The sequence below is a fragment of the Micropterus dolomieu genome, linkage group LG23 (assembly GCF_021292245.1).
Source record: "Micropterus dolomieu isolate WLL.071019.BEF.003 ecotype Adirondacks linkage group LG23, ASM2129224v1, whole genome shotgun sequence".
NCBI classification, from domain to species: Eukaryota; Metazoa; Chordata; class Actinopteri; order Centrarchiformes; family Centrarchidae; genus Micropterus; species Micropterus dolomieu.
In genome coordinates, this window is record NC_060172.1 from 4,012,047 (window position 1) to 4,027,656 (window position 15,610).

The window sequence follows — 15,610 nt, forward strand, 5'->3', positions numbered from 1 at the left end:
CTGAAGAGTCTTAATGGACTTTTTCGAGCAGCCTGATAATAAGGAATTGCAGTAATCCAGTCTAGAAGTAACAAATGCATGGACTAGTTTTTCTGCATCATTTTTAGACAGGATGTTCCTGATTTTCGCAATATTACGTAGGTGAAAAAAGGCGGTCCTTGAAATTTGCTTAATGTGAGACTTAAACGACATGTCCTGATCAAAGATAACTCCAAGATTCCTCACAGTGGTGCTGGAGGCCAGGGCGATGCCATCAAGGGAAACTATATCTTTAGATAATGCGTCACGGAGGTGCTTAGGCCCCAGAACAATAACTTCAGTTTTATCTGAGTTTAACATTAGAAAATTACAGGTCATCCAGGTTTTATCATCCTGAAGGCACATTTGAAGTTTAGCTAACTGATGAGTTTCATCTGGTTTGATCGATAGATATAACTGAGTATCATCTGCATAATATATATAGTGAAAGTTGTTCCAAAGCAACTTACAATTGCTATCCATGTCAGAGGTCGCACGCCTCTGGAGCAATGAGGGGTTAAGTGTCTCGCTCAGGGACACAATGGTGGCTGGGTCACAGGGGGGGATTGAACCCGGGTCTCTCACACCAAAGGCATGAGTCATATCCATTGCACCAACACCACCCATAATAAATAAATTATTTTGTTTTCCTTTGAGTTCTGCAGCGTCTCAGACAGTCTGTTTGGACTTGACTTGGGGACCAGCTCACTGGTTTGAGTCCAGCACGGACCACAGTCGAAGGAGCCCCTGACCCCTCACGCTGCTCAGGACGTGTAATGTTCATGTGTTTAAGTATAAATGTGGCTGATGAACGAAAGCTGAAGTTGATCATAATAAATTTTATCTTGTCATCTTCACATTTTAATATTTACATGTTCTACCAAAACAAACTCCCTGTTTGTGGAAACGTTACCGCCCACAGAGCTGACGTCCTGCGGCCACTAGAGGTCGCTGCCGGGTTTAAATCCTGAAGCCGTGGGCACTCTTTCCTTCAGGGTTTTGTTCCTTAACTGAAGCTGGAAAATCAGGCAGCTGAAATATTTGTGCTTGAAGAGAAACGGAGCTGCAGGTTAGAGTTTGTGATTCTGGTCTCATGTGGATGTGATGGAGGAACCGAAACAAGTGAAAACATGTGGCGTTTAAAGCGCTCAGCTGTTTCCACTGATCCCACTCAAACTGGAGAGGCTGCTGTGACTCATCTGATCTGGAGTCAGTTAGATGTGAACAGGCGGGCAGCTGCTCTGCGTGACACGCTGACGAAGAACGAATAAATAAAAGTAAAGCGCTGATCCAGAAACCGCTTCAAACAGGAGATGTTCGACACAGAAAAGGGAGATGGCAAAACAAAGAGCCTGAGGAGCAGCAGAGACGTTCTCCCTGTTTCTAAAGGAATTCTCTTGGGTCAGATCCACTGTGAGACACCATTGTGTCCCTGACATGTACAGCAGCTGTAAGTCGCTTTGGATAAAAGCGTCAGCTAAACGAGTAACTGTAAAATGAATTATACACATTCAGGGGAATGAGCTTTTAGGTTAGTGGAGAACACTGATACAGAAACCAAACGAAACCTGCCAGCCAGGGAGCCGCAGGGCTGCAGGTGGGTGGATTTTACAACCCGTTCTCACTCCCAAGTCGTCACATATGGACACATGGTCTGGACCTGTCGGTGTCACTGGGAAACCCTGTAGGCTCAGGATATTTTTCAGTGCGAGGAAGGAGGTGGAACCAGAACCCGGACTTTCACCCAGGATACCGGTGAAAAAGAAGATTCTGGATCCTTCAGTTCTTTCTAATTGAGACCTATCTCTAAGCTCCCCTTTTCCTCAAAAGTCTTGGAGAGAGTGGTTTTAATCAACTTCAATCATTTTTCATGATTTTCGTATTTATGAAAAACTCCAGTCTGGATTGAAGCCCCGTCACAGTTCTGAAACTGTTTTCAATGATCTTCTGTTAGCTGTTGACTCTGGAAACTCTGCAGTTTCAGTGCTTTTCGATGTGACTGCAGCCTTTGATATGGTTAACCACTGCATTCTCTTATCCCGACTCGAGCAGGGTGGCAGCATTAATTAATTAATGGGGTGGTGATGGCGCAATGGATGAAACGCCTGCCTCTGGTGTGAGAGACCTGGGTTCAATCCCCCACTGTGACACATCCACCGATGTGGTGGATATAAGTCGCTTTGGATAAAAGCGTCAGCTAAATGAATAAACATAAATTAATCAAATGGTTCAAATCATATCTGGCAGATAGAAGTTACTCTCAGTCCTCACTTAATTAAAATGTGGTTGGATCAGAATCTGAACTTGTTCATTTCCTGTCTGAAACAATAAATCAACATCAAATGTTTTTATTTAAGTTACCTAGGAGACGAGTTGGGAGTGAGAATGTGTCGTTACCTTTGGACAGAGCCATGCTAGCTGTTTCCAGTTCTTATGCTAAGCTAAGCTAAGCAGCTGCTGGCTGTAGCTTCGTATTTAACGTACACACATGAGAGTGAAGGAAGAGGATTTTACTGAACTGCACCTTCACGGCTGAATTCAGAGCAAAGCAGGCGCTGCAGCTCATCCCCGACGCTCTGCAGTCCGAAGCTTCGGCGTCTGCGACCCTAAACACAGCGAGAAGCTTCCTTTGGTTTGTCTTCAGCCAATTATTAAACGGGCAGCTCAAATCAAGCAATCTGATTGGTTCATAGCAGTGATATAATGAACGTGTATAACGGGTATGACGTGGAACTGGGTTCAGTTCTAATCTGAGCTTCGTCTCGCGCCCCGTTTACACCTGGGATTAACATGTGATCTGATACAGACAGATAGATAAAGAGAGAGAGAGAAATCCCTCTCTCACTCAGCAGTCCACTACTCGCCCCAGATCAGTCTGCGATAAATTTAAGTTTCAACAGTCTGTTCAAAGTCTGTTGCTGAAGGACAGACGCATTTCGTCCCTTTCTGGTAGGTAAAATATTAACGTGGCTCCACAAACCGCAACGTGCAAATAGATATAGACAGCCTAAGTCCCGCCCCTTCCGGTGGACCACCATGGGACCTTATTTCAGAAAAATATTGTACGGTAGTCAACGTCAAGAGACAACTAATATTTTGATCCTGTTTGAATTGTGCCGTGAATTACACACATGATGTTTGTCGATTTAAAAGATACATATTAAATTAAAGAAGGTCGTAGTTTGATTTAAAACAGTTGAGATATAAGACTGTGAAAATACATAATTACAAAGACCACAAACCCAAAAGTTGCGTATGTGACGTCGTAACTTTCTCTGTCAATGACTGAAGCTAACGTAACTGAAGCTAACGTTACTGAAGCTAACATCAAAACACTGACATGAGAGAATGATGTAATAAAAGAGCCAGGAGTCATTGGATTAAACACATCAGGCGAGATATATTTCTGCGTGGAACATAGCTACATTATCTAGCTAGTAGCAAGAAAGCAATGAATGTTAGCTAGCTTTACCACGCTAACATGTTGGTGACGTATATTGTGCGAGACGAGAGATGTAGTTCGGTTTCACACAAAAAAAAGACATGTAACTTTACTGTTTTACAAAAAAATGTGACTTTCTTGACGGACAAAATTATCTTTTAAATTGACCAACATCGTGTGTGTAATTCAGTGTTCAATTCTAACGGCATAAAAAGATAAGTTGTCTCTCGCCGTTGATTACCGTACATATTTTTTCCAAAATAAGGTCCCATGAGCCAGAAGCGGAAGTGAGTGATAGCCTACTTTCTTTTTGCCAGGCTTGGTAACCGTTTTATAAAAGCAGCAGCTCACCTCAGGCCGTGATATACGCTCATTACATTACAATGAACAACGCCTGTTTTGGAACCAGTGTATAGGCTAATTTTCTACGTTCTTAGCTCCACCTACTGGCAAAAAGAGGAAGTGAGCTAATGGTAAATAGTCAGGATGACAGGAAGTAGTGTTTAGGAACTTCCTTTCCACATGGGCTCTTAGAGGAAGCATCAAGCAGTCCTGTGCCTTAAAGTCCACCAAACAGCTTCATCCGTAAGTTATCTACAACATACAGTCGTATTAACACGTTGATGTTATTATTTCTTGTGTTTGAGTGTAGACAAATTATTAATGACTATTGGTGGATGATCTTAGTGTATTGTTGGATCGACATACCTGTCGTCAGCACCTGGTGTGTCTGTATTTTTCTCTAATGATATACTAGAGACTGGATGAGTCTTTGCTTTATTTAGAAACAGGGTTATTTGGTACAAACGTCATTAATGTGAAAAACAACAGGTGAAAACCAGAACAACTCTAATGGAAGACAAGTTTTCGGAAGAAGAATGAAGCAAACGTTTCTAGTCTTATAAGTTTCAGGATCAAGTCTGGACTTTACTGTGGATTCAGGACCGCTGATGTTGCTTTATGGCAAACATGACTGTAAAGTGGAAATCCAGAGCAGCTGGTGGAGAATCAATCGTCCGTCCTGCTGGTCGGCTCTGCAGTCTGCTTCGGTTTCTCGTTCAGAGTTCGTTAGCGTTAGCAGGAAGTGAGCAAGCTGCACATGCGGCGTCACGAGTGAACAATGTTTTATAAGCTGGCGTGTTTCCTGACAGTCCTGCCCGCTCCGCTCCGGGTGGATCGCCTCAGAACATCCTCACGCCGTTTCTCGTTCAGAAGCTGCTGGATGCGTCTGTTTTGTGTTCGCTCGCGGAACGGCGGCATCCGCGGCACAAATTGGTTCTGCTGTCCCCTGGTGATGTCACCGTCCAATCCCACGATCCGGTACGGGACCTCGTCGACCGAATTGTTCTCCCTCTTAGAGAGTGGGAAGAAGGAGGAGGACAATGACGCCAACGTTGGCGTAGGTTCAGATTCTGGCAGAAGGCTCCGCCCTCCTGACATTACATCTGGTGGTGATGTGGCGGTGATGATGTCATCAGGATCAGCTGATGCTGTGGTGGTGGGGAACTCTGGGACGGCAGACGTCCTGTACGGTGCCGGCGTTGGACCATCAGTAGTTACTGTGGGAACCGTAGCAGGGGGCATTATGGGAGAGGTAGTTTTCCTCTTGAATAAATGTGGTGGAGCAGTTTTTCTTGGACGCCTTGTAGTAGTAGTAGTTGTAGTAGTAGTAGTAGTAGTAGTGGTTGGAATGATATCCGGAGTGTCAGAGGGAATAGAAGGGTCACCGTAGGACGAATACTCGTCGTAATTGTCGTACTCCACGTACACAAAGTCAGTTCTGCTCCTGCGGGTGGGGGGCGGAGTTACAGTGAAGATGGTTGGTGGAGTGCTGATGATGTCACTGGTGTTGTGGCCGCTGTCAGACCAGGAGGAAGTGGACGGCGAAGTCATCGCGTCCGTGGTTAAACTCCACAAACTAGGAGACAAAAACAAGAAGCACCAGTGATACCATATTCCTCACAGGGCCACTCAAAGGTTTTCCATAAAACCTCTTGTTCTCAGGCGGATATCATTTTCAGGTCCAGGATGTAGTTAGCTGGTTAGCCTAGCTTAGCACAAAGTCTGGGAGCAGGGGGAAACTGTTAGCCACCAAGCTCCAACAACGGTAAAACAATTCACCTTCCAACAACGTAAGAACGAACAAGAGGGAAACACTAACTGTTGGACTGTTCCTTTAAGACCCCCCACCCCCCCGCCCAGTCGACGGCCGGTCTGACCTGCTACTGGCGTTCGGCGGCTTCGTGCCGCTGGAGTTGCTCGAGTTGTCGGAGTTGCTGAAGTTTCCCTCGCTGCAGGACTTGCAGCACATCTGACGGTACCCAGCGTTGGAACAGTACCGAGTCAACACCTCCATCTGGCAAAACACTGAGCGGTCACCACGGCAACGCTGCCCTGCAGAACAGGTGGTCAGTCAGTCCAACGTGACGTTTATTTATTGAGCTGTTTAAAAGACAGCTGTTTGTCTGCATCCTGGATGCCAGATCTGAATGATATCACATTTACACCTGGTGTTTATAAGTGTTGTCATCACACTGCAGGTTTTACTTTGTAGAGGAAGAGCTCGTCTGTAGCTTTTATTTTGACAGGCAGCTTTAACTGACTCACTGCAAAACAACCAAAATGAGCCCAAGGCAAACAACAAGACCTGATGTAAACCATCTGCAGACAACATCATCACGTGGTCATCATTTTCTATCCTCCTGCAACTCAGCAGAATCAGTAAAAATCACCGTCTGTCAAAGGAAAACCTCTTTAAACCTGCACCGTCATCTTAGACTACAAAAACCTTCACAATCGCCTCCTAAAAGGAGAAGATGAGGAGGAGGAGGAGTCTGTATTTTACTGGAGAAGCTCTTTGGCGCTGTGAAGTTTGAGTTGGACCTGGACAGCCACTGAATGATGGAGTTCTTCTGGTCGCCTGCAGGGGGAGACAAACACACTCAGCTACACACAGACTGCAACTCCCAGCATCCCTCCCTCTCTCTGTCAGTATTAATGTACGGTGTGAGATTGGTCAACGCATACCGCTACAGGATGGGGCTTTGCAGGTGCGGGTTGTGATCAGTCGAGGCATGCTGCAGTTTCGGGCTGAACCCTCAGGACCCGAACACACAACCTGACGCTCCTGAGTCCCGTTTCCACATGATACCGAACACTACGAACAGAGACATGTCGATCAGACTCTGATGTTCAGAACCTGATCAGTTAGCAGCCTGGGGTCATATTCAGCAAACATCCTCCTAACTGATCAAACTATGTGGTCATCCAGGAAGAAGGACGCGGAAGTCCAGAGACAAGAAAAAGATGAAAGGAAGGAGTTAGAAGGAGTTCAGGAAGAAGGGCTCCAGCCATTTAGGAGGCCCCCTGGTGGTAACATAACTTTGTGACCTTGGGAAGAGTTGACTGGTCCGTACCGGAGTCCAGGGCCCGGCTCTCCAGGTGGCGGGGCATGGGAAGCGGTTGCAGGTTTGTTTCCCAGGGGGCCGGTCCTCGCCGCAGAGTTTGCTGTTCACCGAGCGCTGCTGCTGCTGCCCACTGCTGGACGTCTGCTGGCAGCTCACCCAGCGACGCTGCCATCCTGTCTGACCACAGGAGGCGCTGCAGTCCTGCCACTCCCCGGTCACCCAGCTGAGGCGGGAGAACCAGCAGGATATCATTCAGTTTGGGAGCTACTCAAGCATTTGTTTTCATTTCCCGTTATTTCTAGTCAGTTAAACTGAAATAATCTCGGTGGTTCACTCCCCGGCTCCCCGATTCTGCATGTCTAACGGCTTGTTCAGACTACACGACTTGCCGTCTTGTTGTCGTCAAGTCGTTGCGTTCACACTACGTGACTGATCGGTGACAGGAAGTCACACACTACACAAGTTGACGGCTCTGTCACCAGACGACTGGTTGAAAACTACTTTTTTTCAAGAAAACACGCAGGAAATGAGGTGAAACTACACATGACACAGGAGCTGTCATTATAAAGACTACAGGACTATAGGTGAAAGGATCGGCACACGCGGGGAGCAGGGATTATCTGAGCTACAGAGAGCTGGAGGTCAGTAAAAAGGGGTTTGTAGTTAAAAGTAGTTGCCTGCGGTCATTGGCTGGATGTGGATGTCGAGTCGGCCGACTCCTCCAGATATTTAGCATGCTAGATATCTGGCTGGCATGAGTGATGCGTTGGCGAGCTACTTTAATGCGGCGCTGAGTAGTTCACATATAATGATTGGCGTGCGCCAATGATTCGCTGATTTACCCCCTATCACAGCCCGGGGTACTGCGTAAGGCATAATGGGCCTTTCAGACAGGCTGTGACGGCTGCACTGCTCTTTTCAATGGCTTGGGGTTTGGTCAATGGGGTTTGTTGCTGCATCGAGCAAAGCGCAGCACAGTGCACTGCTCACCGACCTCGCGCTCATGCTGCAGTCACAGTTCAAAATTGTTGAACTTAGGCGCTGAACCTGCAGCCAATTCGCTTTGGGCAAGAAACTGAACCCCAGATTGCTCCCGGTGGCTCCGGTGTGAATGTAAAATGCTTTGAGTGGACTAAAAGGTGCTACACAAATACAGAACATATACCATTATCATTTACCACAGCGACCTGTAGTGCGTTACCGTGGTGAGCTGCAGGCGTGGGTGTTGCAGTTGCGGCTAATAGCTCTCGGTTTGTTGATGTTGGTGCAGAACATCCTGTGAACCATTTTCCCATCAGCCTTCCTCCGACAGCCAAACCTCGTGTACTGTTTCCCTGGCAACAAGACAACGCTGTTAACTGCCATGCAGCTGTTACCTTGGTAACCACAGAACAGAGCCAGGCGTCTGTTAGTTTCCAAACCTACTTCAGATTAAACCACGCCCACGTCTGTATGACAAAAACGGCTGCATTCCCACGGAAACCTCGTTCACGCAAGTCCCACGAAAAAATGACAACAACAGTAGCTTGGAAAATACGGATATGGGGCACTGAGTTTAATGCATTTTTTATTTATCAGACCACAAATTATACAGGAATTGGCCAGTTAGCATGCTAATACTGTTTGTTCAGTGGGTTTGGTGCTGAGTTATGGGAAACAACGTCGAGTTAACAGTTTGAGTCAAGCACAGAGATTGCACAATGTGTGTTATTTGCTTATCACTTTGAAAGTTTGAACTGGCAGGTGTAACATTTCTTTATGATAATAATAGCTTTAGCCGATATAGCTAGCTGTTAAAGTGACAGGAAGTTGCCTCCTTTCTCAGCTTATTGGACTGCAGTCAGTTCAAAGGCCTTTAGTAATGTTAACCTATTGGCATGAGAGAAACTCAAGGGCCGTAATTCAGCTACGTGCTCGTACTGAGGACTTCTGGCAGGCTTTAAATGTGTATGAGAAGCAAGAATCAACGTAAGAATCTGTGACGGTTCTCAGTCACACAGGTTCAAATCAAGGGCAGCTGGACTTGGTTAAAGATACCCGAATATGTTTTGTCTCTCATCCAAGAGGCTTCTTCAGTTCAGACTGACTACCAGGCAGCTATTTAACCTCTGTGGGGTCGTTATCCAGGTGATGGACCGCTTGGTTCATTAGTGTTCCCGGCTGTTGGAGACATACGAGGCCAAGTGTGAGCCTTTATTCAGTTTCCTGGGAGGAGATGAGGTTCTCAACAAACACCACATCCCTGTGTTTATAAACCCAAGAACACGCTAAGACAGATCCTGGTCCACCCCAAAGACCGCACAACAAAACACAAGAAAAGCAATGCAGTGAGGAATGCACAGACCTGTATATTGGGGAATTACCACGACGCAAACGCATGGCTCAACACAGAAGGGCCAACTCCTCAGGTCAAGACTCAGGAGTTTACTTATATCTGAAGGATAAAGGACACAACATATTCTCAACCGGGAGGACAGATGGTTCAAAAGAGGAGTCAAAGAAGCCATTTACACCAGAGTAGAGAAACCGTCTCTCAACAGGGCAGGAAGTCTGAGACACCACTTATCCTCCACCTACAATGTCGTCCTTTCATCTCTTCGCAGGAGACTGAACAAACACTCACTTGTGGCCTCAGGTGAAGAAGCCAACGATGGTGGTTTTGGCCTCAAGTGACTCCAAGGACCATAACGACTGTCGTCAAAACAGCCAGAAGCCAGCGAACCAGCTGTATCCATCACTTTGCTAACAACCACACAGAGGATAAAAAGCTGGTCTCCCTGAAGAACTGAAGAAGCCTCTTGGATGATATTGGACTATTAGATATATTTGTCTAATTTAACCGCGGCAAATTATCATTAACGGTTCAGTTACCTCAGCTCTGCGGAACTATGATCGTCAGTCATCTTTGAAAAGCGCTAAACAAAAACCTGTAAAGCACACTGAACTGCCCTGGAGTATGAAATGTGCTTCAACAAATAAAGTTGTCTCGCCTATTTCCAAGCTACTGTAGCGCTCATATGTCGTCAAGGTGGTTTTATCAGTAACGCAGCTGTCGATGCTTTCGTCACACTGAAGTAGGTTGGAAACAAGATGGACGCTGCTGGGCTGTTACACAGCAGCAGAGTTGCATACCTCCTCCGCAGGGTTTGGAACAGAGTGACCACTTCTTCAGTGCCCACTCGTAGAAGATGGCGTCCTCCGTCACCCGGTTGGACTCCAGCGAGGATCGGAGACGATCCTGGATGATGTACTTATAGGACACCGTCACCTTGGACTCGCTGTAGGGACGAACCTGATGGACAGAAACACAGGCAGGTGGTGGTTCTCTGAATTTAGACTCTATCCAGAAATATTTTCAGCACATTGGACTTCTGTTGACAGACTGACCATGAGGAGGACTTCGTATTTCAGAGGCCCCGTGGTCTGGATGAAATCCTGCTCCTCACTGTTGCTGTACTCCCACATCACACCCTTCTCGATCACCACTCGGGATTCTGGGAGCTCATCTTCATCGTTGAGGAAGAGGTGACCTGTTTCCTGGTTCTTCACGGCTGGAGCAGGAAATAGTGAAAACAAGGTTTCCACAAAATGTGCGAGCTACAGTTCCTCATTCCTCATTCCTTACAAGTTCCTCATGTAGGACAAAAAAAACTCCTCCTCTTACCCAGGACATGAGGAGTCCCTTTGAACTCCTGGATCAGCAGGTGCCGGGCTCCTTTGGGGATCTCCAGGATCTTCAGGTAACCTAGGTCATGGGAACAATAATCATTTATCAATCAGTAATGAATACAACTGAAACACGATCAGCAGCAGCAACAGATTAGTAACCTATTCCCATCACTGTGCTGTCTACATCGGCACCGGCTTTACACCTGTGTACATTTATTATCGCAAATAAGTTCTGGAAAGTACTTTTACAGAATACCTGCTTTCTGATCATAGTCTCTGTACTGACTGAGGTTTAAAGAGCCTCCATTATTTTACTGGACCATGTTTCAGTCCGACTCAGAACTCTGATCAGACCTTGTTTCTTGGTGCTGCGGGTGAAGTTTCCTTTGATGATCTTACAGCTGGAGTTATCTCCTCCACAGACTCCACATCGATCCTCCTGCTGGTCTGAAGCAATCTGTCCGTCACAACCTACGTGCTGCATGAGGAGGGAGGAAACAAGGACAGAGGAGAGGATACAAGAAGAGAGGAGGAAGTCTAAGTTTTAAGATCAGTGGCTCTCTTTGGGACCAGGCGGCAACCTCCGGCTGTCACCAGGGATACTAGCCAGGAAGCACCTTAAACCTACGTCCCAGCCAGCAGGGGGCGACTCCAGCGGCTGCAGAAAGATGTGTGATTGTATTGAAGTCTGTGAGAAAATGTTTCTGCTTCTCAGCTGATTTATTCCCTCAGTAAACACTTTCCTGATGAGTTTATGGTCTCAGTCGCTAGTTTCAAGTCTTCTTCAACACAGCATGATGTTCATTTAGTAAATTATGGTCCCATTTAGAGGAACAGAGACCAGGAAGCAGGGAAGGCTTTAGGGCGGGGCTACAAGGTGACCGCTGCTCTGTTTTTAACCAGCGCCACTGAAAAAGCTTATCAGGAGTCGGCTGCTCATTTTTCAGTAAGTACGTTTTGTTTTAAACCTGTTTGTCGCTAGCTGAAATTAGCATCCCAGCTAATATCATAGTTAACGTGAATTACAGATGCACCTTGCTAACCAAGCTAGCTAGCTCCACCGTCTCGTCCAAATATGGTCACGTCCGGTTCCAAAAAAACACAATGGTGGTGGCCAAAATGCCAAACTGGAGGCTTCAAAAGGATCGTCCACAAACCAGTAGGGGACGTCACGGTGACTACGTCCACTTCTGTTACCCAGTCTCTGTTTGGGACATGGAGGCGACACTGGGTGAAGTACGCCGGTCCACCAACTTTACATCTGCTGGGTTTTCATCCTCACAGACAGGACCGTGTTCCAGAGTTGTCAGGGAAAATAAAGAGGCGAAGAATCTGTTTCTAAGTTACTGAAGGCCGGTGAACAGATGTAACAGCTGTCCACCAACAGCACAGAGAAGTGAAACCCCACTTCAGCTCTAAATCTTACAGTTAGTTCAGTTTCTGAGACTATACAATCTATCCACCATAACATCAAACTACAAACAGGCTCCTCAACCATCACTCCAACCAGTATGGTGAGAAACCTGGGTGTCATGATTGATGACCAGCTGTCCTTCTCAGACCATGTTGCTGCTTACTCAGTACTACCCAGCTCCTGGTCCAGGCCATGGTTACCTCTCTGCCCTCCTAGCAGCTCTTCCAGCTTGTGCCGTGAAACCCCTACAGATGGTTCAGAGCTCAGCAGCCCGTCTGGTTTCTGATCAGCCCAAAAGGACTCGTGTCCCTCTGTTACTCAGTGACCTCCACTGGCTCCCCAACTTCCTCTGATTACACCTCGAGCCTCTAACATGCACTTTATTTGTTAACTCTCACTTCTTCCTCCAGGTATTTACCCCATTGATGTCATACGTGCTATTAGCTCGTACTAGTACGTATTGTCACTTGAAGATCTTGTGATCTATTGATGCTTTACTGATGCTTGTATGTTGATCCCTGATGTACGTGGCGTTGGACAAGAGCATCTACCAAAAGAGTAAATGTAAAAGTAAATTTCACTCATTCCACGACGCAGGGCAGCGACAGATTAAGTCCTCCCGAGTCTCCATCTTCACTGATGGACAGTTAACTAAGCTTAACATTAGCTTAGCATTAGTTTAGCGAGGCTTTAGTAGGACAGAACAGGGGATACATGAATGAAGGCGTAAATTTGCCCCAAACGCTGTACCACTGTAAACTACTAGCTTACAAATAGAGGTAGTATTTCTGCCACTGTAGTATTTATACCACTACTGCTCCTCTCTGTCTTTATACTCCAGACTGTCCAAACTGCTGGGTGGTGAGTGTGACATTGCCTCGTGGTTTGGGGTGGACTGTCTCAGGTCTAGAGGACAGAATTACAGATTGATTTGAATTCTGAACTCAGATCTGGATCTCAGTTCTGTGAGCTCTATACTTTGCTATTCTGAACCCGTCTATGCTGTGTTATGGATACATAAAACGTTTTCATTGGAAGATAAAATATAAAAGAAATAAATATAAATAGTTTTCACAGTCCCTTTAGGCAGAGAGAGGAGCAACAAGTTGTTGTAATGAAAAACATTAAAACGATCATATCACATATCACGTTAGGACATATAACAATAATATTTTAACAACTTCATAAAGTTTTACTTTCTCTACCAATGGAATGACATCATCATAACCACAGAGACTAAAGAAGGTGAAGACAAAATAAAGACCTCACACTCTCCTCGGACGCAGACGCTGTGGCCGTCGCTATAGGAACACGGCGTCCCATCATGCACCATTCTCTTCATGGAAACCACCGCCGCCGTTTCCTTCGACTGACAGTACAGACGACAGCGTTCGTCAGCTGCAAACGCAGGAAGACGATAATGTGATGATGCACAAGGACGTTTTAATTACACTGAACAAAATTATGAAGGCAACCCTTTTGTTTTTGCCCCCATTCATCCTGAGCTGAACTCAAAGGTCTAAGACTTTCTCTATGTACACAAAAGCCCTATTTCTCTCAAATATTGTTCAAAAATCTGTCAAAATCTGTGTTAGTGAGCACTTCTCCTTTGCCGAGATAATAATAATTTTGTTCAGTGTATATGATGTGTATTATTATTATCACAGCATGAAAGAGTCAGAGCTGCTTAAGGTGGAACATTTAAGGGGGAACATTAAAAGAGACGGAAACCAAAATATGTTCAGACTTTAAAGAGTTAAAGGGAGGAGAGGCCACAAGTTTCCTTCCAATAACAGATTCCTGACTGATGAGTTTAACATGTGAACACACACACTCACTCAGCAGAGAGGAAACTTTCATCTAATCTCTAAGTTTGGAAAAATGTGTATAAAGTGTGTATTTACTGTGTGTGTGAGTGTGTAAAGTGTGTGTGTGTGTGTGTCTGTGTGCAGAGTGTGTATTTACGGTCAGGGTGTTGGTACGGCAGCCAGTGATGTTTCTTTCCTTCATGTTCATAAAATGGATTCCAGACTTTACACTGATCCTCCCTGAAGGAGAAAAACAACAAATGACCAACAAACAGACAGACTGCTGGGATATGCAATGCATGACAAAGCAACATGCGACAAAGCAACGTACAACAAAGCAATGTACGACAAAATGATGTACGACAAAGTGACGTACAATAAAGCGACGTACAACAAAGCAACGTACGACAAAGCAACGTATGACAGAGCAAATGTACAACAGAGCAATGTACGACAAAGCAACGTACAACAAAGCAATGTACGACAAAGTGACGTACAACAAAGCAACGTACGACAAAGCAACGTATGACAAAGCAACGTACAACAGAGCAATGTACGACAATGCAACGTACAACAAAGCAATCTACGACAAAGTGACGTACAACAAAGCGACGTACAACAAAGCAACGTACGACAAAGCTGCACACAACAAAGCAACATGCTACAAAGCGACGCACGACAAAGCAATGTACGACAAAGCGACGCACGACAAAGCGACGCACGACAAAGCGACGTACGACAAAGCAACGTACGACAAAGCTGCACACAACAAAGCGACGTATGACAAAGCAACGTACAACAAAGCTGCACACAACAAAGCTGCACACAACAAAGCAACATACAACAAAGCAACGTACGACAAAGCAACGTACGACAAAGCAACGTACGACAAAGCAAATTACGACAAAGCTGCACACAACAAAGCTGCACACAACAAAGCAACATACAACAAAGCAACGTACGACAAAGCAACGTACGACAAAGCAAATTACGACAAAGCTGCACACAACAAAGCAACGTACGAGAGAGAAATGTACGACAAAGCAACGTACAACAAAGCAACGTACAACAAAGCAATGTACGACAAAGTGACGTACAACAAAGCAACGTACGAAAAAGCAACATATGACAAAGCAACGTACGACAAAGCTGCACACAACAAAGCAACATACAACAAAGCAACGTACGACAAAGCGACGCACGACAAAGCAACGTACGACAAAGCAACGTACGACAAAGCTGCACACAACAAAGCGACGTACGACAAAGCGACGTACAACAAAGCTGCACACAACAAAGCAACATACAACAAAGCAACGTACGACAAAGCGACATACGACAAAGCGACGTACGACAAAGCGACATACGACAAAGCGACGTACGACAAAGCAACATACGACAAAGCGACGTACGACAAAGCAACGTACGACAAAGCTGCACACAACAAAGCAACGTACGACAAAGCTGCACACAGCAAAGCTGCACACAACAAAGCAACATACAACAAAGCTGCACACAGCAAAGCTGCACACAACAAAGCAACGTACGTCAAAGCAATGTACAACAAAGCTGCACACAGCAAAGCTGCACACAACAAAGCAACGTACGACAGAGCAATGTACGACAAAGCAACGTACAACAAAGCAATGTACGACAAAGTGACGTACAACAAAGCAACGTACGACAAAGCAACGTATGACAAAGCAACGTACAACAGAGCAATGTACGACAATGCAACGTACAACAAAGCAATCTACGACAAAGTGACGTACAACAAAGCGACGTACAACAAAGCAACGTACGACAAAGCTGCACACAACAAAGCAACATGCTACAAAGCGACGCACGACAA

At 45.7% G+C, this 15,610-nt stretch overlaps 1 protein-coding gene across 1 annotated transcript in view; it reads right to left on the minus strand.

Annotated features, from left to right (window-relative positions):
• Positions 1-4,221: 4,221 nt before the first annotated feature.
• Positions 4,222-15,610, minus strand: part of LOC123963350 (A disintegrin and metalloproteinase with thrombospondin motifs 2-like) — a 23,417-nt gene continuing 12,028 nt past the window's right edge. Inside the window, exons 12-23 of the mRNA XM_046040147.1 lie at positions 13,916-13,998; positions 13,215-13,348; positions 10,891-11,014; positions 10,532-10,612; positions 10,255-10,418; positions 10,000-10,159; positions 8,069-8,201; positions 6,877-7,090; positions 6,488-6,617; positions 6,306-6,380; positions 5,680-5,854; positions 4,222-5,378 (exon numbers count right to left, since the gene is read on the minus strand). Coding sequence (XP_045896103.1) covers positions 4,586-5,378; positions 5,680-5,854; positions 6,306-6,380; positions 6,488-6,617; positions 6,877-7,090; positions 8,069-8,201; positions 10,000-10,159; positions 10,255-10,418; positions 10,532-10,612; positions 10,891-11,014; positions 13,215-13,348; positions 13,916-13,998 — 2,266 coding nt within the window. The 3' untranslated portion in view covers positions 4,222-4,585. The remainder of the gene's footprint in view (positions 5,379-5,679; positions 5,855-6,305; positions 6,381-6,487; positions 6,618-6,876; positions 7,091-8,068; positions 8,202-9,999; positions 10,160-10,254; positions 10,419-10,531; positions 10,613-10,890; positions 11,015-13,214; positions 13,349-13,915; positions 13,999-15,610) is intronic.